At 44.2% G+C, this 22,611-nt stretch overlaps 1 protein-coding gene across 1 annotated transcript in view; it reads left to right on the forward strand.

The window, feature by feature from the left end:
- LOC124712415 (transient receptor potential channel pyrexia-like) overlaps positions 1 to 22,611 on the forward strand; it is a 185,222-nt gene that overhangs the window by 45,511 nt on the left and 117,100 nt on the right. Inside the window, exon 4 of the mRNA XM_047242708.1 lies at positions 21,713 to 21,891. Within this exon, the coding sequence (XP_047098664.1) occupies positions 21,713 to 21,891 (179 nt within the window). The remainder of the gene's footprint in view (positions 1 to 21,712; positions 21,892 to 22,611) is intronic.

Consider the following 22,611-nt stretch of genomic DNA (forward strand, 5'->3'; position numbering starts at 1 on the left):
AGATTTTGGATTTTATTAAGGACACTTGTTGAAAGAAAGAAAGGGAGGAAGCTTAGGTTTTAACGTCCCGTCGATAATGGGGTCATTAGAAATGGAATGCGAGCTCGGGAAGAGGAAACGTGGCGATGGAAATCGAACGATCCTGCTTCGGCTTAATAGGTCTGGACAAATCACCTAAAAGGTGAAGGGGATATGGACAGCTGTGTTCCTGAAAACGATTCTGACAACTGCACAGAGTGTGGTGAACAAAAACCCTGTTAGGTCATATTCCCTAGCCCTGAAACTAAATGGTGGTTGCTAAAAGCTCACCCTCTCCAAGTAGTCACTCCGGCTGCCCACAGTAAGGCAGTGCGTAAGGCCACGACATGACATACTGACGCCACTATTACACTACTACGAGTCATAGTCACGCAATTTTAATTACTCCGTCGAAAGACGTTGCTGTGGCGATGTTTTCTTTCTCTACATATCTATCCTTCAATGCGACATACCTTTCCTAAGAATCGGTGACTTGGTGAAGACCTTGGTTTTATAAGTCTGCATTTTCGCTCTTCCGGAAACGTGCTACCTTAAAACCATTCTTTACTCATTCTCAAAATGACTGCCACGCTGTGATTTCTTTATCCGAGGGAAGACGGAGCAGTAAGTTTGTGCCATGTTAGGAAAATACAGGTGGTGAGGCAAAAATTTGTAGCACAAACAAGTAACATGCATGACTGGCGTCTTGCACAGAATGAATTGGGGCGTTGTTGTGGAACACCCCCTCCCTTACTACCAGCACTGGCACAGCTTTTCACGACGCTTCGTCTCGACAGCCTCTCGTAACCTAGTCAGTAGATTTCTCTAGAATAAATGATAATTCTCTTTATTCTAGAGAAGCACGGTCATCAATTGTATCTGCTCTTTCGAGAACAGTTACTGTCTTCATATATATAGTTAAAAGGCTACCCAGCCATTGACCTTCGTCTATGCGAATGCGCACAGGTTGCCCGAACTCTTACGGGAATCAACACCTCAGTGTGCGCGAGTAATGAGTGGATGGGCAAATATCTATTAGGTACATTACGTATGTAGATTGTGGACAGTTGGGAATGTGGGTCTCACGGGAATCGTGCAAGGGATAAGTCCCTGCCGTCGCGCTATTCACCTGTGTCCTCGGTGGCTTAGATGGATAGAGCGTCTGGCATGTAAGGAGGAAATCCTGGGTTCGAGTCCCGATCGGGGCACACGTTTTCAGCTGTCCGCCTGGAGGTATATCAACACCTGTTGGAAACTGAGGGTTTCAGTTAATTATCGTTTACACTTGATGATATGAAAAATTATGTTTACTTGGTCACAACCCGACTTGCGGCTTCTTAGGCCATCTTCAGGTGGTCTGATGCCCTGAGAACCCGAAAGCCGGTTCCAAACAAATAAATGTACACTCTAAAAAAAAAAAAGTATTACCCTCACGAGAGAGGTATCGGAATGGAATGGGAAGGAAATTAATAGATGTGATTTACATTACAGACAAACAAATGATTACAGTTTCAGAAATATCGGAAGATGTATTCCAGAGAAAGAGCTTCACAAATTGAGCAATTCAGTAACGCACTGGTCCACCTGTGGGTCCTCCTGAATAATATCGTGCCAAATTCTCTTCAATTGGCGCTTTAGATCGTCGAAATCCTGTGCTGATTTGAGGCTTCTACCCATAATGCTCCAGACGTTCTCATTTGAGAAGAGACCCGGCGGCCTGGGTGGACAAGGTAAGATTTGCCGAGCACGAAGAGAAAGCAGTAGAAACTGTCGCCGTGTGGGCGGGCATTCTCTTGCTGAAATATAAGCCTAGGATATCTTGTCATGAAGGGCGACAGAAGAGGGCATAGAATATCATGGACGTACCGCTATGCTGCAAGCGTACGGCGGATGACAATCAAAGGGTTCAGCCGCGAAGTGGAATGGCACCCCAGACCGTGACTAAAGTTTGTTGGGCAGTATGGCGGACGACAGTCAGATTGGTATCCCGGGGCGTTTCTTGACAAGTCTCAGCTGGTCGTCGGGGCTCAGTTTGGAGCGGGACTCAGTAAAGACAATTCTACTCAAGTCAATGACATTGAAAGGTCGAAGACGTGTCTGGGAACTCCCCAGAGAGCGTTGGGATACCAACCTGAGTGTCACCCGCCATACTGTCCAACACTCTGGAGTGATGGTCTGCGGTGCTCAGAATGGTTCAAATGGCTTGAGCACTATGGGACTGAGGTCATTATTCCCATAGACTTAGAACTACTTAAACCTTAACTAACCTAAGGATATCACACACATGCCCGAGGCAGGCTTCGAACCTGCGACCGTAGCGGAAGCGTGGTTCCAGACGGAAGCGCCTAGAACCGCTCGGCCACAACGGCAGGCATCTGCAGTGCCATTTATTTTCTTAGCAGGACACTTTTGGTTGTCATCCGCGGCTTCCATACATCACAGCGGTACGTCGACGATATTCACGCCCGTTTTTGTTGCTCTACATGGTAACCCATCTTGGGTTTAAGTTTTAGCAATATAAAGCCCGCCCGCAGACGGGGAGAATTTCTACCGCCTGTCTTCGAGCTTGCAAAATCCTACCTCGGCCACCATTCCCAAATGAGAATGTTTGGAGCATTATGTGCTGGGCCCTCCAACTAACTCGACTATCTAACGGGCCAATTGGACAGAATTTGCCACGGTACCCCTCGAAAAATTCAGTCAATCAATGCCAAGCCGAACAACTAGCTGCGTAAGGGCCAGAAATGGACCAACGCGTTATTGGTCTGCCCAATTTGTGAAGCGCTTTCTCTGGAATACATCTGCCAGTATTTTTAAAATTGTAATCTTTTATCTGTCTGTAGTTGTACGTCACATATACCTGTTTCCGTCCCATTCGGATGATTTCTTTGAGGTGCGCCTTTTTGTTTTGTTTAAGTGTGTATTATCGTGTTTTGTCACGCACCGACGGAAAACACTGTTAATCCAACAATCATCTTATCTCTACTTTTCGTGAGTCTCGGGAAACTCTCTCTGTGGCCGAGCGGTTCTAGGCGCTTCAGTCCGGAACCGCGCTGCTGCTACGGTCGCTGATTCGAATACTGCCTAGGGCATGGATGTGTGTGATGTCCTTAGGTTAGTTAGGTTTATGTAGTTCTAAGTCTAGGTGACTGATGACCTCAGGTGGTAAGTCCCATAGAGCCAATTGACCCATTCGAAAAACTCTCAGCGTCTCATTACCTTATGATGTTCGGGTCATCGCTTTTTCGCCTCGGTGTAGTAGTGATATATCCAGCGCTTATTCATTGTGATTAGGAGCCTAAAGGAGTCATCCGGATCGGCCTGACACAGCTGCGACATTTGCACAGCTGTCTCAGTTGGGCGGGCGTTTCGAATGGTGTGAACAGTCGAGGGAGCTAGAGGGCGGCGACCTTTGTCATGTTGAAAACTCAGTAAAAGGTGCGGAAAACTAATCCGTTGTTGATTTTCACTTTCGCACCATCGCCTTGATAGTGATTAGCGGATTTTCGGGCACCAGCACGTCCAACTCAACCCTGCAGTTCACCGTTCCTCACTCAGGGACGATCTGCCACTGTTTCTCGGCATTCAGACATGTTCCATCGCTTGAGATGTGTGTCCGTCAGCGAATCACTATGTCATATGAATAGGCATTGTTGTCTTACACTCCAGACAACTCTACATGTATAGTTTCAGTTTCATTACCTTTAAATGCAGAAATTATCGCTCCATAGTCCACGTAATCTATGAGCTGCGCCATTTTACTTTTTCTCTCCTTTATCAGCTTGCTACGATACTAAGGCGTAGGACTTTCTATACGCACTAGCAATACAGACTTGTGCCTGGAAACAAACGATAAATTATAAAAGTCAGTGTCTTGGTCATATGGTATTTCATTAAAACTGATTACCGATTTCAGCTTTTCAGACATCATCAGATCTAAAAGTAACAAAATATAAACAAAACATATCAATTGATTTACCAAACAAGAAAATGTTTGTTAAATGTACGAATAAAATGAACATGTTACCTAAAATTTTAACACGTGGTCAGTACATAAAAGAAGAGGACCAGGGAATGCATAGTAACAGATTAAATAAGGCTGACAATGATTGGTATTAGTGGCTCGTAAGTTATCGGTTACACGAAATTGGAAATATTTTTATGTAAAAATATAACGAATATTAGAAGATGTAGAGTGGAGTACCTTTTATATAAGGGGCCACCAAAACGTTTGCGTTTGAGGGCGTCTCGACTACGTAGCGTGACTCCGATGCGAGAGTATAAGCATCGACATGTGGTCAAGAGATTTGTGTGGTATTCGTGTCTTTCCGATGTGCGGTGGTCTAGCGGTTTTAGGCGCTCAGTCCGGAACCGCGCGACTGCTACTGTCGCAGGTTCGAATCCTGCCTCGGGCATGGATGTGTGTGATGTCCTTAGGTTAGTTAGGTTTAAGTAGTTCTAAGTTCTAGGGGACTGATGACCACAGATGTTAAGTCCTATAGTGCTCAGAGCCATTTTTTTCCGATGTGCTTGCGGTAAATGAGTAAACGTTAACTATGGCGACGTTATTCTCAAATTCTTCCACAGAGCATCAATCATACTTTTCTTGGTTGCTGTAGCACAAACAGTGGAGTATGATGAACGTGTGCGGGGCAACATGTCTATCGAAAATCACCTTCGTGGGACGGAGGGCCAAGTTCCGTGCTGGTTGTACGTCCCAATATCACGAATGTCGTAACGCAGAAGCTACGCCAACTCAAGTGAGAGACATTCGAGCACCCACCCTACAATACTGATCTCTCCCCGTGCGATTATCATGACTTCGGTCCCCTGAAAGTGCCTTAAAGATTCGACGATTCCAATCGAACGAGGATGTACAGCAGACCGTTACGTACTTCGTCATGCAACAGGAACTGTGTTTTACCAAGCGAGCATTTTCAACGTGCTACATCCGTGGGACGATTGCCCCAATACTCACGACGATTACGCCTGATCGGCATACCAATTTTGGAATCTATGACCTTCGAACGGAAACTTTTACAACGTCCATTATACATTTCCAAAATGTGACATAATCTGAATATATTGAAAGAGATATTAAATTTAATAAATGCAGAAGCTGCAGACGAACGTTATACACTACTGGCCATTAAAATTGCTACACCATGAAGATGATGTGCTACAGACGCGCAACTTAACCGACAGGAAGAAGATGCTGTGATATGCTAATGATTAGCTTTTCAGAGCCTTCACACAAGGTTGGCGCCGATGGCAACACCTACAACTTGCTCACATGAGGAAAGTTTCCAACCGATTTCTCATACACAAACAGCAGTTGACCGGCGTTGCCTGGTGAAACGTTGTTGTGATGCCTCGTGTATGGAGGATAAGTACGTACCATCACGTTTCCGACTTTGATAAAGGTCGGATTGTAGCCTATCGCGATTGCGGTTTATCGTATCGCGACATTGCTGCTCGATTCGGTCGAGATCCAATGACTGTTAGCAGAATATGGAATCGGTGGGTTCAGGAGGGTAATACGGAACTCCGTGCTGGACCCCAACCGCCTCGTATCACTAGCAGCCGAGATGACAGGCATCTTATCCGCATTGCTGTAACGGATCGTGCAGCCACGTCTCGATCCCTGAGTCAACAGAAGGGGACGTTTGCAAGATAACAATGACCTGCACGAACAGTTCGACGACATTTGCAGCAGCATGGACTATCAGGTCGGAGACCATGGCTGCGGTTACTCTTGATGCTTCATCACAGATAAGAGCGCTTGCGTTGGTGTACTCAACGACGAACCTGGGTGCACGAACGGCGAAACGTCATATTTCGGATGAATCCAGGTTCTGTTTACAGAATCATGATGGTCGCATCCGTGTTTGGAGGGTTCGCGGTGAACGCACATTGGAAGCGTATATTCGTCATCGCCATACTGGCTTATCACCAGGAGTGATGGTATGGGTTATTGGTTATTGGTTACACGTCTCGGTAACCTCCTGTTCGCATTGACGGCACTTTGAACAGTGGACGTTACATTTCAGATGTGTTACGACCCGTGGCTCTAACCTTCACTCGGTCCCTGCGAAACCCTACATTTCAGTAGGATAATGCACGACCGCATGTTGCAGGTCCTGTGCGGGCCTTTCTGGTTACAGAAAATGTTCGACTGCTGCCCTGGCCAGCACATTCTCCAAATCTCTCACCAATTGAAAACGTCTGGTCAATGGTGGCCGAGCAACTGGCTCCACACAATAAGCCAGTCACTATTCTTGCTGAACTATATTATCGTGTTGAAGCTGCATGGGCAGCTGTACCTGTACGCGCCATCCAATCTCTGTTTGATTCAATTCCCAGATTGCATGGAAACGTAATCAAATGTCAGTTCTAGTATAATATACACTCCTGGAAATTGAAATAAGAACGCCGTGAATTCATTGTCCCAGGGAGGGGAAACTTTATTGACACATTCCTGGGGTCAGATACATCACATGATCACACTGACAGAACCACAGGCACATAGACACAGGCAACAGAGCATGCACAATGTCGGCACTAGTACAGTGTATATCTACCTTTCGCAGCAATGCAGGCTGCTATTCTCCCATGGAGACGATCGTAGAGATGCTGGATGTAGTCCTGTGGAACGGCTTGCCATGTCATTTCCACCTGGCGCCTCAGTTGGACCAGCGTTCGTGCTGGACGTGCAGACCGCGTGAGACGACGCTTCATCCAGTCCCAAACATGCTCAATGGGGGACAGATCCGGAGATCTTGCTGGCCAGGGTAGTTGACTTACACCTTCTAGAGCACGTTGGGTGGCACGGGATGCATGCGGACGTGCATTGTCCTGTTGGAACAGCAAGTTCCCTTGCCGGTCTAGGAATGGTAGAATGATGGGTTCGATGACGGTTTGGATGTACCGTGCACTATTCAGTGCCCCCTCGACGATCACCAGTGGTGTACGGCCAGTGTAGGAGATCGCTCCCCACACCATGATGCCGGGTGTTGGCCCTGTGTGCCTCGGTCGTATGCAGTCCTGATTGTGGCGCTCACCTGCACGGCGCCAAACACGCATACGACCATCATTGGCACCAAGGCAGAAGCGACTCTCATCGCTGAAGACGACACGTCTCCATTCGTCCCTCCATTCACGCCTGTCGCGACACCACTGGAGGCGGGCTGCACGATGTTGGGGCGTGAGCAGAAGACGGCCTAACGGTGTGCGGGACCGTAGCCCAGCTTCATGGAGACGGTTGCGAATGGTCCTCGCCGATACCCCAGGAGCAACAGTGTCCCTAATTTGCTGGGAAGTGGCGGTGCGGTCCCCTACATCACTGCGTAGGATCCTATGGTCTTGGCGTGCATCCGTACGTCGCTGCGGTCCGGTCCCAGGTCGACGGGCACGTGCACCTTCCGCCGACCACTGGCGACAACATCGATGTACTGTGGAGACCTCACGCCCCACGTGTTGAGCAATTCGGCGGTACGTCCACCCGGCCTCCCGCATGCCCACTATACGCCCTCGCTCAAAGTCCGTCAACTGCACATACGGTTCACGTCCACGCTGTCGCGGCATGCTACCAGTGTTAAAGACTGCGATGGAGCTCCGTATGCCACGGCAAACTGGCTGACACTGACGGCGGCGGTGCACAAATGCTGCGCAGCTAGCGCCATTCGACGGCCAACACCGCGGTTCCTGGTGTGTCCGCTGTGCCGTGCGTGTGATCATTGCTTGTACAGCCCTCTCGCAGTGTCCGGAGCAAGTATGGTGGGTCTGACACACCGGTGTCAATGTGTTCTTTTTTCCATTTCCAGGAGTGTAGTTGCCCAATGAATGTCATCTGCATTTCTTCTTGGTGTAACAGTTTTAATGGCCAGTAGTGTACACTGTGTAAGATAAAAATTAAAAGCATTTTTTTTTGGTCATCAGTCTATTGACTGGTTTGATGCAGCCCGCCACGAATTCCTTTCGTGTGCTAACCTCTTCATCTCAGAGTAGCACTTGCAACCTACGTCCACAATTATTTGCTTGACGTATTCCAATCTCTGTCTTCCTCTACAGTTTTTGCCCTCTACAGCTCCCTCTAGTACCATGGAAGTCATTCCCTCATGTCTTAGCAGATGGCCTATCATCCTGTCCCTTCTCCTTATCAGTGTTTTCCACATATTCCTTTCCTCTCCGATTCTGCGTAGAACCTCCTCATTTCTTACCTTATCAGTCCACCTAATTTTCAACATTCGTCTATAGCACCACATCTCAAATGCTTCGATTATCTTCTGTTCCGGTTTTCCCACAATCCATGTTTCACTACCATACAATGCTGTACTCCAGACGTACATCCTCAGAAATTTCTTCCTCAAATTAAGGCCGGTATTTGATATTAGTAGACTTCTCTTGGCCAGAAATGCCTTTTTTGCCATAGCGAGTCTGCTTTTGATGTCCTCCTTGCTCCGTCCGTCATTGGTTATTTTACTGTCTAGGTAGCAGAATTCCTTAACTTCATTGACTTCGTGACCATTAATCCTGATGTTAAGTTTCTTGCTGTTCTCATTTCTACTACTTCTCATTACCTTCGTCTTTCTCCGATTTACTCTCAAACCATACTGTGTACTCATTAGACTATTCATTCCGTTCAGCAGATCATTTAATTCTTCTTCACTTTCACTCAGGATAGCAGTGTCATCAGCGAATCGTATCATTGATATCCTTTCACCTTGTATTTTAATTCCACTCCTGAACCTTTCTTTTATTTCCATCATTGCTTCCTCGACGTACAGATTGAAGAGTAGGGGCAAAAGGCTACAGCCTTGTCTTACACCCTTCTTAATACGAGCACTTCGTTCCTGATCGTCCACTCCTATTATTACCTGTTGGTTGTTGTACATATTGTATATGACCCGTCTCTCCCTATAGCTTATCCCTACTTTTTTCAGAATCTCGAACAGCTTGAACCATTTCATATTGTCGAACGCTTTTTCCAGGTCGACAAATCCTATGAAAGTGTCTTGATTTTTCTTTAGCCTTGCTTCCATTATTAGCCGTAACGTCAGAATTGCCTCTCTCGTCACTTTACTTTTCCTAAAGCCAAACTGATCGTCACCTAGCGCATTCTCAATTTTCTTTTCCATTCTTCTGTATATTATTCTTGTAAGCAGCTTCGATGCGTGAGCTGTTAAGCTGATTGTGCGATAATTCTCGCACTTGTCAGCTCTTGCCGTCTTCGGAATTGTGTGGATGATGCTTTTCCGAAAGTCAGATGGTATATCGCCAGACTCATATATTCTACACACCAACGTGAATAGTCGTTTTGTTGCCACTTCCCCCAATGATTTTAGAAATTCTGATGGAATGTTATCTATCCCTTCTGCCTTATTTGACCGTAAGTCCTCCAAAGCTCTTTTAAATTCCGATTCTAATACTGGATCTCCTATCTCTTCTAAATCGACTGCTGTTTCTTCTTCTATCACATCAGACAAATCTTCACCCTCATAGAGGCTTTCAATGTATTCCTTCCACCTATCTGCTCCCTCCCCTGCATTTAACAGTGGAATTCCCGTTGCACTCTTAATGTAAAAGCATAGAAACAATTTAAAACGCCCTTGGAGGTTGTATCTGTATATTTAAATCACTGACTACACGCCGTCATCTCGCTACTAAATTTATTCGCACATTTAATCTCCGGTTTTGTTTGGTAAATATGTTGCTATGCTTTTTTTCTATTTTGTCATTTATAGATCTGCTGATGGTTGAAAAGCCGAAACTGTCAAACACTCTTAATAAAAATGTTGGGAAACTGCCTGTTGGTTTCTGTCTTGAGTTCTTTGGGCGACATTTGTTCTATGGTGTTTATGACGTTTAGCCAGTACGAGTGGATGGTACTGTCAAAACTTCAGCAGCAGTGGAGCGTCAATCTTTGACAACGCCAGAGCACTGCCGAAACGTTAGAAAAATCATCAAATGTTGGCAAAAGAAAAGGAGACAGAAGCCAATGGGAAATTTGTCATCAAGTGGCCACAAAAGCCTTAGAAATTTTGTAAAATGCTGCATAAGGAAGACGTTAACCTTTATGATATAAGCCGATACAAAGGTCGCCGGTCTCAGTTGGTACAAACAGCCTCATTTCACAAAAGAAAATTTGGGAGACTTTATTTTTTCGAGGTGGGTCCGCAGCTCGTGGTCGTGCGGTAGCGTTCTCGCTTCCCGCGCCCGGGTTCCCGGGTTCGATTCCCGGAGGGGTCAGGGATTTTCTCTGCCTCGTGATGACTGGGTGTTGTATGCTGTCCTTAGGTTCGTTAGCTTAAGTAGTTCTAAGTTTTAGAATGGCTCAGAGCCATTTGAACCATTTTTTTTCGAGGTGGTCATTAAAATTTCTGCCTCTCGTGCAGTGGAAAGTGCGTAGCCGCCAGCTACGAAGGTAAGCAATGTCAGATCTACAGTCCGCAGTGGATCGCGTGTGGTGAGCCGAGTCACGCGCCGCGATATCTTACCGCGATGTCAGCTGGACACTTGTTCCAGCATGAATTTTTCAGCAGCTCCAGTACTGGTCGGTCGAACGTGTGACCACACCCCGCTTGTCAGCCCACTCGAGAATTGGACTATCTTGTCACGCCATCTGCTGCGCTCTGCTACTGTTCCCTGAAGAGATTTCACTACTCACGATTAAAATACGCCGAGTACAAGTGTTCAGACTGCAGGAGAAATAGACGTTTACTTTTTTGGTATTCTAGCGACAATTTTTGGCAAGTCACTCGAAGAATGAAAATGATTGCAGATGGTTTTCGCATTTGTCTAATGGAGGACTAAATCCATACCCCGCAAGATACCTTACGGTGCATGATAAAAAAATGGCGCGACTGGTGCTCGGGAAGAACAATTTCAGATTTCTTTGTTTGTTTGAGTGTCCTGGAAGAACAATGACTACCAGTAACTGATCTCTAGCAGTACGAAAACATTAACGGTGACCCGATAGTGAACAGGTCACGGACGAGTACAAATGGTTCAAATGGCTCTGAGCACTATGGGACTTAACAGCTGTGGTCATCAGTCCCCTAGAACTTAGAACTACTTAAACCTAACTAACCTAAGGACATCACACACATCCATGCCCGAGGCAGGATTCGAACCTGCGACCGTAGCAGTCGCGCGGTTCCGGACTGCGCGCCTAGAACCGCGAGACCACCGCGCCCGGCCGGACGAGTACATGGGAGGTGCAAAATAATGTGAGCACTGGTAGTAATGGGATGGTTGCGTTTGACGATCAACAACGCAGGTAAGACACGCATTGCGCTGGACTGTGCATGTTCAGTACGGACTAGGCATCAGTGCAGATTGTTTACGGGTAGTGCACACTTCGTATTTGCATTCAGAGGCCGAGGTCGACGTGCAATGAAAGACCTAACAGAGTTCCAAAGAGGGCAGATTGTGGGGCGTGGGGGGGGGGGGGGGGGGGCGATTAGCTGGAACATCAGTAACCAACACAGCCAACGTATTGAATGTTTCAAGAGCAACTGTTTCAACAGCCTACACAAAACATGGAAAGACATCATCGTGTAAACGTAGTAGTGGGCGCAAGTCGAAACTAAATAATATGAGATCATCGGAAGCTAACATGTGTCGAAACAATACAAAACTACGACGGCTGAAGTCACTGCAGAGTTCAATAGCCATCTTCGAGTTCCTGTATCTACCTAAACTGTCCGCCAAGAACTCCATAAATCGAACATTCATGGACGAGCTGCTATACTGAAACCATTAATGACGACAACAAACGCAAAGAAGCTTAAAGCGTAGTGTCAGGAGCACAAGTCCTGGACGGCTGATCAGTGGAAACACGTCATTTGGTCCGACGAGTCAACTTTTCGTTATTTCCAACATCGGGCCGGGTTTACGTCTGGAGAACGCCAAAAGATGCCTACAATCTTGATTACTTGATTTCAACGGTAAAGCAAAGACCTGGAGTTGTGATGGTGTGGGCAGCCATATCGTGGTATTTGTGCTGGTCCCATCATTACTCTCAAAGGCCGTGTTACAATCAACGATTATGTGAACATTTCAGGTGATCAGGTGCACCCATGATTCAAATGTTGTTCCCCAACAACGGTGCCATATTTCAAGACGATAATGCACCCATTCACACAGCCAGTGCAGTACAATCGTGGTATGAGGAGCATGCAAATAAACTGCAGCGTCTTCCCTGGCCAACACAGTCCCCGGACTTAAACATTATCGAACCCTTGTGGGCGGTATTGGAGAGCAGACTCCGTAGCAGATTTCCGCCTCCCTCGTCACTACAGGAGTTAGAAGAGGTTCTGATCGAAGAGTGGCATAACATTCCACTGGAGACTATATAATCATTGTATGCCAGTACTCCAAGAAGAATCGCAGCTGTATTACGGGCAAAGGGGGGTCCAACACCCTATTAATAAATCATTCCCAAGTAATACAGATATTCACATTATTTTGCCTATCACGTGTAGATTGTGGATGTCAGCCCTGTTAAGGGTTACTTAATCAGTAGAGGACACCGAAGACAGAACATAATCATGATGCGCAGCTACAAAAACCGTTGGTAGAGTATTTCATGTGGAAGAGATGGCTCACTACAGTACCTGCACATGTTCCAGCTAAACGGATAATGCAGCATGCATATCAGGCCCTTAGCTTTTACAATACTATAGGAAACTTAACTGTAACTTGCACAGAGGTTGCTGAAAGTCTTGTAGAAATAATGCGGTTACTTTTTTTGACGAAGAAGAAAAGAAAACAAAACAGCAAAAGAACATTCAAGTTGCGTCCCGGAGGAGTGGAGCGCAAAACTTCTTCCAGTCATCGTGTATATTCCCTGCCGTTTCCGTAAATCAACTTAAACTAATTTCTGGAATGGCTCCTTGAACAGGCCACAGCTGTCTTCTTACCCTGCCCTTTGATGTCAGCCAGTCCACCGTCCATAATAACCCTGACATCGACGTTGGACTGAATTCTGGCCTCTCTGGCTCTTTTAGCAGCTGGTATTCCAGCTCTGATGTAAAATATTGAATGACCCTCTCTCTGTCTGCACCTCTCCCTCTTCGTTCAGACTGCGCTATCTGAGCGTGCTATCATATCAGTATGCTGTCGAAATGATCATGGCCCCTTCATTCAGCTATCCTTAAATATAATTACTATTAAAAACAGTCTTGATCACGATTTATTTAACAAGGTGACCGGTTTCGACCACTACTGTGGTCATCTTCAGACCATTGAGTAGGAACCCCTTTCTGTTGGAGAATCACAACTATCCTTAAATATGTTCACTCGAAAGTGAAAATGCATCAAAGACTAGTGTGAGGGACAGAATATATGCAATAACATCTATTATGGAAATACGCATTTGCAAGAACGTACTAGCAGATGAAAACTGTGAACCAACAACCTGGAAATGAAATCTGGGAAGTGGCAAAGAGGTTGAAAACCTCTAACTCATTGTTTTTTAACTGAACTGAATACACAAGGTCTGTATTTCACCAAAAACTATTCGCTTTTGTAGAACGTTTTGACCCAAGAATAATTATTAAAACTAGCTGACCATTGTTTAATTGAAATACAGTATACACTGAGATGACAAATGTCATGGGGTAGCGATACGCACATATACATTGGCAGTAGTTTTGCGTACACAAACTATAGAAGGGCAGTCTATTGGCGGAGCTGTTCAAATGGTTCAAATTCAAATGGTTCAAATGACTCTGAGCACCATGGGACTTAACATCTCAGGTCATCAGTCCCCTAGAACTTAGAACTACTTAAATCTAACTAGTTTAAGGACATCACACACATCCATGGCCGAGGCATGATTCGAACCTGCGACAGTAGCAGTCACGCGATTCCGGACTGAAGCGCCTAGAACCGCTCGGCCACACTGACCGGTGGCGGAGCTGCCATTTGTACTCAGGTGATTCATATGGAAAGGTTTCCGACGTGATTATGGCCGCACGATGGAAGTCTTTGAACTCCGAATGGTAGTTGGTCCTAGACGCACGGGACATTCCATTTCGGAAATCGTTAGGGAGTTCAACATTTCGAGATCTACAGTGTCAAGAGTGTGCCGAGAATAGCAAATTTCAGGCATTTCATCTCATCATGTACAGTGCAGTGGTCGGCAGCTGTCGATTAATGACCAAGGGAAGCGGCATTTGCGTAGAGTAGTCAGTGCTAACAGAGAAGATGCGCTGCGTGAAATAACCGCAGAAATCAATGTGGAACGTACGACGAACTTATCCGTTAGGATAGTGGGACGAAATTTTGGTTAATGGTCTATGGCAGAAGACGACCGCCGCGAGTGTCTTTTGACAGCAGCACGAGATCGCCTGCAGCGCCTGTGCTGGGCTCGTGGCCACATCGGTTGGAAGCTAACGACTGGAAAACCGTGGCCTAGGACTCTTCTGTCCTGATTTCAGAGGTTAGAGTGTGGCGCAAACCTCACGGAGCCATGGACTCAGGCTGTCAACGAGATACTATGCAAGCTGGTGGTGGTTCCATAGTGGTGTGAGCTGTGTTTACATAAAGTAGACTGTGTCATTGACTGATATTGTTATGTTCACCTACTTGGAGACCATTTGCAGCCATTCATCGACTTCATGTTCCCAAACAACAACGGAGTTTTTATGGATGACAATGCCCCATATCACCTGTCCACAGTTGTTGGCGATTGGTTTAAAGAGCAGCTCGAGCGAATGATCTGGCCACTTACACTGCCCAACATGAATTTCATCGACCATTTATGGGACATAATCGAGAGGTCAACACGTGCAAAGAATCCTGAGTCGGTAACATTTTCGCATTTATGAATGATTATAGAGGCACTTCCAACTATTTGTTGAGTCCATACCATGTCGAGATGCTGTACCACGCCGAGTAAAAGGAAGTCCGACACGATATTAAGAGGTATCCCGTCACTTCAGCCACCTCAGGGTACGGAAGTAGGAAGGCCTTTTATTGCGCAACGGAAATGGAAAGGGGGAGGTTCAGCGATTACTGAATGAATTCAAGATCACGATAACATCTTGTAACTGCAAGGCCTGATTCATAGGTGTAACCTTGACTTCCTTTATAGATAGATCACGTGACGATATGCAACCTCACTTTAGTTGCCTAACGCCATCCCCTAAAAGAACATGAAATGTAACACTCACTCGAACATACTGGGGTTGGATTAAAATAAGGAAACACCGGGAGATAAAAATAAGCTTGACTCTGTTACTTGTAGTGAAAAGTGGTCAATAGCAGTGAAAGATTCATATATACGGTTTTTTTATATGTAGGCACTGAAAGAACACCACATCATATTTTGTACATAATTATTAACGAGAAACTCAGTGTAAACATTTATATCACTTCCAAGAAAGTTCCAAAAACTGTATTGTGCAAAAAGGAAGAAAAACATCTTCAAGACATCACTGTTGAGTTTTTAGACAACTTAGAATGAGACGGAAAAACTAAAACTGCTGTTGAATTGTAAGAAGCCAGTTTCACTTAAGCTTTTCGCCTCCTGAGAGACACAGGTTTCCTCCCCATGTTTTAGTATTTGCTTCTTTGTTGTTTTTTATTTTAAGTCGTGCTTACAGATTCATACGGAGCACGGGAAATATTATTCCGTCTCAACCTATTAGAAACATCCGTGCAAATATTAATGTTGATCCTAACAGTCCAAACTTTCTAGTTTACATTGGGGAGAAAGTATCAAACCTGAATCATCATGATTGTTTTGTGACACTCATATTAGATGAAATACACATGAAGCCAGCCATGGACTACAAAGGAGGATATTTAGTTGGTATAGCACATGATACCACACCTCATGGAACTACTGCTCATGTATTTATGGTGCAAGATGTAATTTCATCACTAAAAGATGTTGTCCACATCTTGCCTGTAAATAAAATGACGACCTGTTATTCATTGTACCCACACCCTTCAATTCATTTCAGACCCTTGTTTTATGTTGTTGACCCAGTACACATTTGTAAATGCATCAGAAAAAACTGGGTGAATATGAAAGATGAACTTCTAACATTTTGCCTCCCCAGCTTTGGAAACACATATATGAGAATGCAACCTTCATTTTCTGCAGTAGGTCCATATTTGACATTGAAATCAACAAATTATTGAAATTTGGGTACAGTTTAAATCTGAAATCTCTGTGGCCCTCTTCATTAGAAAAACAAAATGTAAAGCTTGTCTGTCAAATTTTCAACGACATCAAGTGTGGTTTGCTGGAGTTGGGGCCTACAAATAACATTAGAAATTATAAAGGAAGCACATGGTGGAAAATTGTGAATATTAAGTCCCCTTTGAAAGGTCTTAGAGAGGAAATGCAAAAGCCTGTAGCTCCATGAATTTGTCGAGTGGTAAGTTCAGTAAGGAAACACACTCTGTACTCAAGCATACAACATATGCATTATTAGAACTGAGAACGTATTGTCTGTCAAAAATTGAAATGTCATACTTGCTGCCTGGAAAATTTCAGACTGATGCCTTGGAAGCCAGATTTCGATTGTATGGACAGCTATCTGGATACCAGTACCATGAGGAAAACATTTGAGGCAGAGAAAAAGCTGAGATTAACAACATTGATAGAGCTTTCTTTACAAGGTGACTCAGCTAAAAAAATTGTAATTAGATATCCACAAAGCTGTGATCAGTGTGAATGTCTTGTTGCTGCCTGCGACATCTCAGCATCAGGTATTCGTAAATTAAGTGTTAGTCAGTGTGATCTGGAACTTATCGGTCTAGAATTACCAGTGCTTACATTCATTGCTGGATACTGTTGCTACAGCACAATAAAGAAGTTAAAGTGTGGTAACAGTGCTCAGTTTTTAACAATAGATAAGCAGCTGGCATGTGGTGCTGAGCACAAACTAATTAAAGATCTTGATAGAGGTGGCTTGCTATATCCACAAAAAATGCCATTGCTGATAGTAATGTATTCTTTTTGTTTCATGTGAAATCTATTATCAGATGAACAATGTTATTCCTTTCTCAGGCTTCAAAACCAATGGCAAACAGCATGTAAATTAATTCTTGATTGTGTCATGGCCAATGAAGATTATGCAGTAGATGTCTGTACAAACATTTATCAAAGGAATTGTGTAAATCTGTTGCTTGGATAGATGTTAATATTTTGCTTAAGAACTACTGTAAAATGGAAAACGACAAGGTGCATAGATCATTAAACAATAGCGAACTGAAAACTGTGGTGGAAGGGCATATTTTAAACAAGGAAAGTAAAAAGAAATGTACATAATTTTCACTAGTAGTTGTCCACTTTTGTTAACTTGACTAAGCAAGTTCTCGGTACTAACTACAGTACATGTAAGCTCTAACATATACATATTTATTCCTTCAGCTCTGATGTTACAAGACTTTCACTGTGTTAAATATAGAGAGAATATACTTTGTGTCCAGTATGTTACTGTAATGAGTATTACTTAGTGGAGCGTAGGATGGTGAGTGTGAAGTTATGTTTTAAGAGAAAGGACTGATAAGTGCATCTAGTCATAACTGTTTGTCATGTTCCTCCTATCACATATTCTCAATGTGTTTTAAAAACATATCTGGCATTTGTTATACCCATACCTGTGACACATGTCTCTGATGTAAGATATTATCATTTTAGATACGGTACTATGAAAATGTAAAATATTAGTGTGGGTGCAGGATGATGTGAGTGTGCAGTTAGGTGGTAAGAGAAGGGGGAGATAAGTGTCGTTAGCCATAATTGCTTCCCTTTCTTCCTATTTTTTAATGTGTTTTGAAAATATTTGGTTTCTGATATCCAACAGGTCATTTAAGAGTTTTCTAATTTCTATTGTTCTTTGGGTGCTGCTTTCCTTAAGAATGATATGTGTGCTATTACAGACATTTTTTATCCAATTGATTTGACTCTTATCCTTGATGTGAAGTACTGTGGTTTCAGATAGTACGCAAATGTAAAATAGTGTGGGTGTGGGATGGTGTGATTGAGTGTTTAGAGGAATGGCAGACAAGTGCATCTAGTCATAATTGCTTGACCTGCTCCCCCTGTTGTTTTCATTGTGGAATATTTGCTTTTGGATATCCACCAGGTTATTTGCGAGATGTCTATTTTATATTATTTTTATTTGAGTTTACTTTATGGATTGATGAGGTGTACGCTTTTGCTGACACTTGATATTCCCATACCTTTGACTCTTGTACCTGATGTGAACAGTTTTGGTTAGTTACTTTCATGTTCCATGGGTCATTTTGCATGATAAACCATAATGATTTGGAATGAGTCATTTTAAATTCAGATAGTAAATTAATTTGTACAGTTGGCTACATGCTGAAGATTTTTAAGTGTATTTTACCACGCAAATGTGAAATGAGCTGTTCCACACTTGTGACCTAAGATGTTGTCTGCTTTTTGGTGAAATATTGTGCTGTTCATATGCACCACTTTTCATTTTGATATTTGAACTAGTAAATTCGTGGATTCATAATGTTTTAATATGTACTTTTCCTTAGTTCTGGTGCCTTTTTTGTGCTACATTGAGTGTTTTCCGAATGTGTTACATACTGTGTGTACAAACCTTAATATTTAGATAGGTCTTTTCCTGCTATAGATCATATCTTATTAATTAAAAAATAAAGCTATTTCGTCCCTCCAACAATCTGCTTGTAGTTTTCCACTGAAAGCAGCAAACTCTTGTTTCACATTCAAGATGCAGTGAAAGCAACTTTGCAGGTCTCTAAGATGGCTCTTATTCATGTTACTTATTATCTGCACAGCATTCTTTGCCACATTGCCATTTTGTAGAGTTTGGTGAGAAGTATTCACATGTCTTTGACCTTGTGGTATGTTGATCCTCCTTTGAAAGTTAAGTGTGGTTGGACAAGGGTGTCATGCTTGTATTTCATTTACGTGTCATGAATTTGGATTGTCTTGTTTTTCTTCCTCTATTTCTTCCTCTTCCCTAATCTGATGAGACCGATGACCTCACTGTTTGGTCTCTTCCCCCAAACAACCCAACCCCTTACATAGCAAATGAAAACAAGGTTACATTCATGAGGACTGCTACTTTGTAACTCTGTACAATATTTCCATAAGTGTAATGTAGAATGAATGCTTTCACTGTTAGAGTAATGCTGGGCTGTTTCATGGAATTCACAGATACTTCAGTATGTTTTGGTTGTGCTCATAGGTTTAGTGAGGATTATCAGTAATCTTTTTTCCACTTTTATTGTTTACAATTTACTTCCAACCATGTATTTGAAATATGTTATGCATTTATATTATTATTTATTGAACATCGTTTAGATGTATAAGCTGTAGATTCTACAATTTTGTTCGTGTCAATGATACAAGAATAAAACTGTATGAGTGTAAAGAAAAACTTTGGTACAATTGAAGGGGTCGCTGGAAGCAAATGCTAGCCATCAATTAAGGATTAAACTGATAACTTTACCTGTTGTTTTCCAATACACAACGTTCTGGGAGGTAGTAGTTTCATATGTACCGTCAGAATGCACTGCCTATTCTGCTTATGTCCTTGTTTTTAAAATTAACGAATTAGATAACGTACAATAACTCAAAATATGATGTTGTTCATTAGCATTTTCTTACACTGTCTGCTTCAGTGTCGTATGTTAATTTACACTTGACATATCTTAGCATAAAAAGAAAGTACCTTAAGTCTCAGTAATGTCATTTCTTACAGCTCGACAGCCTTTAGTGCCTGGAAGTGCCAAAGTTGTGTTAAGCACAAAAAATTTCATGATTCTATATCTGTTACAGCTGAAAACAGTAAATGCTTCCGGTTTTTTTACCCGAGATAACAAATCAACTCGCAATAATTTCTTTTATAGTCAAGCTCGATCGTCTTAACGTATTTTACTCTCTTATATTCATCCATTTCTAAAACGGTGTTAGCGCAACGATTTGGCGAAAGGCAGGGTTGACGCTAAGTGCCTCGCCTGGATTGCGTGACGTCATACTTTATCTGTGAGGCCCTGTCGTTTAGGTGGCGTTGACAGAAGAGTAACGAACCTGTGCACACAGCAGCTTTGCAGCCTGTGTGCATGCACGTGCCATCTGCATGGCTGTGCAAACCACGCAGGAGACTGTCACTCGGCAAATTCCGCCACACTGTAGAGATTGTACACTACTGGCCATTAAAATTGCTACACCACGAAGATGACGTGCTACAGACGCGAAATTTAACCGACAGGAAGAAGATGCTGTGATATGCAAACGATTAGCTTTTCAGAGCATTCACACAAGGTTGGCGTCGGTGGCGACACCTACAACGTGCTCACATGAGGAAAGTTTCCAACCGATTTCTCATACACTAACAGCAGTTGACCGGCGTTGCCTGGTGAAACGTTGTTGTGATCACTCGTGTAAGGAGAGGAAATGCGTACCATCACGTTTCCGACTTTGATAAAGGTCGGATTGTAGCCTATCGCGGTTGCGGTTTATCGTATCGCGACATTGCTGCTCGCGTTGGTCGAGATCCAATGACTATTAGCAGTGTATGGAATCGGTGGGTTCAGGAGGGTAATACGGAACGCCGTGCTGGATCCCAAAGGCCTCGCATCACTAGCAGTCCAGATGACAGGCATCTTATCCGCATGGCTGTAACGGATCGTGCAGCCACATCTCGATCCCTGAGTCAACAGATGGGGACGTTTGCAAGACAACAACCATCTGTACGAACAGTTCGACGACGTTTGCAGCAGCATGGACTATCAGCTCGGAGACCATGGCCGCGCTTACCCTTGACGCTGCATCACAGAGCACCTGCGATGGTGTATTCAACGACGAACCTGGGTGCACAAATAGCAACATATCATTTTTGCGGATGAATCCAGGTTCTGTTTACAGCATCATGATGGTCGCATCCGTGTTTGGCGACATCGCGGTGAGGGCACATTGGAAGCGTGTATTCGTCATCGCCATCAGCCAGCGTGATGGTATGGGGTGCTATTGGTTACACCTCTCTGTCACCTCTTGTTCGCATTGACGACACTTTGATCAGTGGACGTTACATTTCAGATGTGTTACGACCCGTGGCTGTACCCTTCATTCGATCCCTGCTAAACCCTAAATTTCAGCAGGATAATGCACGACCGCATGTTGCAGGTCCTGTTAGGGCCGTTCTGGATACATAAAATGTTCGACTGTTGCCCTGGCCAACACATTCTCCAGATCTCTCACCAATTGAAAACGTCTGGTCAATGGTGGCCGAGCAGCTGGCTCGTCAAAATACGCCAGTCATCACTCTTGATGAACTGTGGTATCGTGTTGAAGGTGCATGGCCAGCTGTACCTGTACACCCCATCCAAGGTCTGTTTGACTCAATGCCCAAGCGTATGAAGGGCGTTATTACGGCCAAAGGTGGTTGTTCTGGGTACTGATTTCTCAGGATCTATGCACCCAAATTGCGTGAAAATGTAATTACATGTCAGTTCTAGTATAATATATTTGTCCAATGAATACCCGTTTATCATCTGCATTTCTTCTTGGTGTAGCAATTTTAATGGCCAGTAGTGTAATTGTCTTCTCTCGGACACCACAAGCGAGTGGACCCAACGCGGAATGGGCAGTCGCTTGCAGTGCTCTAATCCTTGTTGACATTAGCAGTGTGTGTGGGGACCGGAAGCTGACGCTTGTGTGTGTGGTCGGCAGGTAGCACGGCGCTGCACTTCACGGCGGCGCCCTCGTGGACGATCCGGAACCGCGAGCGCCACCTGCGCTGCATCCGCCTGCTGGTGCGCGAGCCGCGCTTCGAGGTGAACCGACCCGACGGCCTGGGCCAGACGGCCATCGCCACCGCCGTCCAGCTGCACTACGACGACCGCATCAAGGTGGGCACTCCACTCTCGCCCACACACTCCCACACTCCGCTTTCTCTCCCCAGAAACCGCGGTAGCCAAGTCCGTCACCCGAACTACTAGCTCTAGTGTGTGACAGTGCTCCTGTAGACGGACTTTCCAGCAGAAACAGGTATACGTTTGGGGCACTGAAAAAGTATCCATGCTTCTTGGTATTGACTACTTTCATCTTCATAGCGATAATTTTCTGATCGATGCTTTCGTATCGAATGACCCTAGTAACCACTTATTACGTTTCAATTATTTACCCAAAATTTTCACCACACACCTCGCGAGAAGAATACAGCAGATGTCATAACCCTAACTGCCAGGAACTTTGTTCACTGGAAAAGGAGCCGAACACTTATCTCGGCTTATCCATAGATATTCGACTGCTTCTGAGAAAGTGACCACGACCGTCAAAGTTTTCGATGTTATTTAGACACTCTTTGGCGCCCAGCAAGCTCAGTCCAAAGGGTAGCATACTGGATAGTGTCACGGGTTTACAGTTTTGTGTACTCTGTTAGAAAGACAATTATTGCTTTTTATTTCATTTTCTCCATTTATCTTCCCATGTCCATAGAAGGTCACTTAGTACACGAATGTTTCTTTTCATTTTATGGAATACAAGGCCATTATATTAATTGTAAAATTACAGCTGAGCCATACATTTATTACATATGTATACATGGTATTCTCAGTGGTTACTGCACT

This window comes from Schistocerca piceifrons, chromosome 8 (genome assembly GCF_021461385.2).
Source record: "Schistocerca piceifrons isolate TAMUIC-IGC-003096 chromosome 8, iqSchPice1.1, whole genome shotgun sequence".
Taxonomy (NCBI): Eukaryota; Metazoa; Arthropoda; class Insecta; order Orthoptera; family Acrididae; genus Schistocerca; species Schistocerca piceifrons.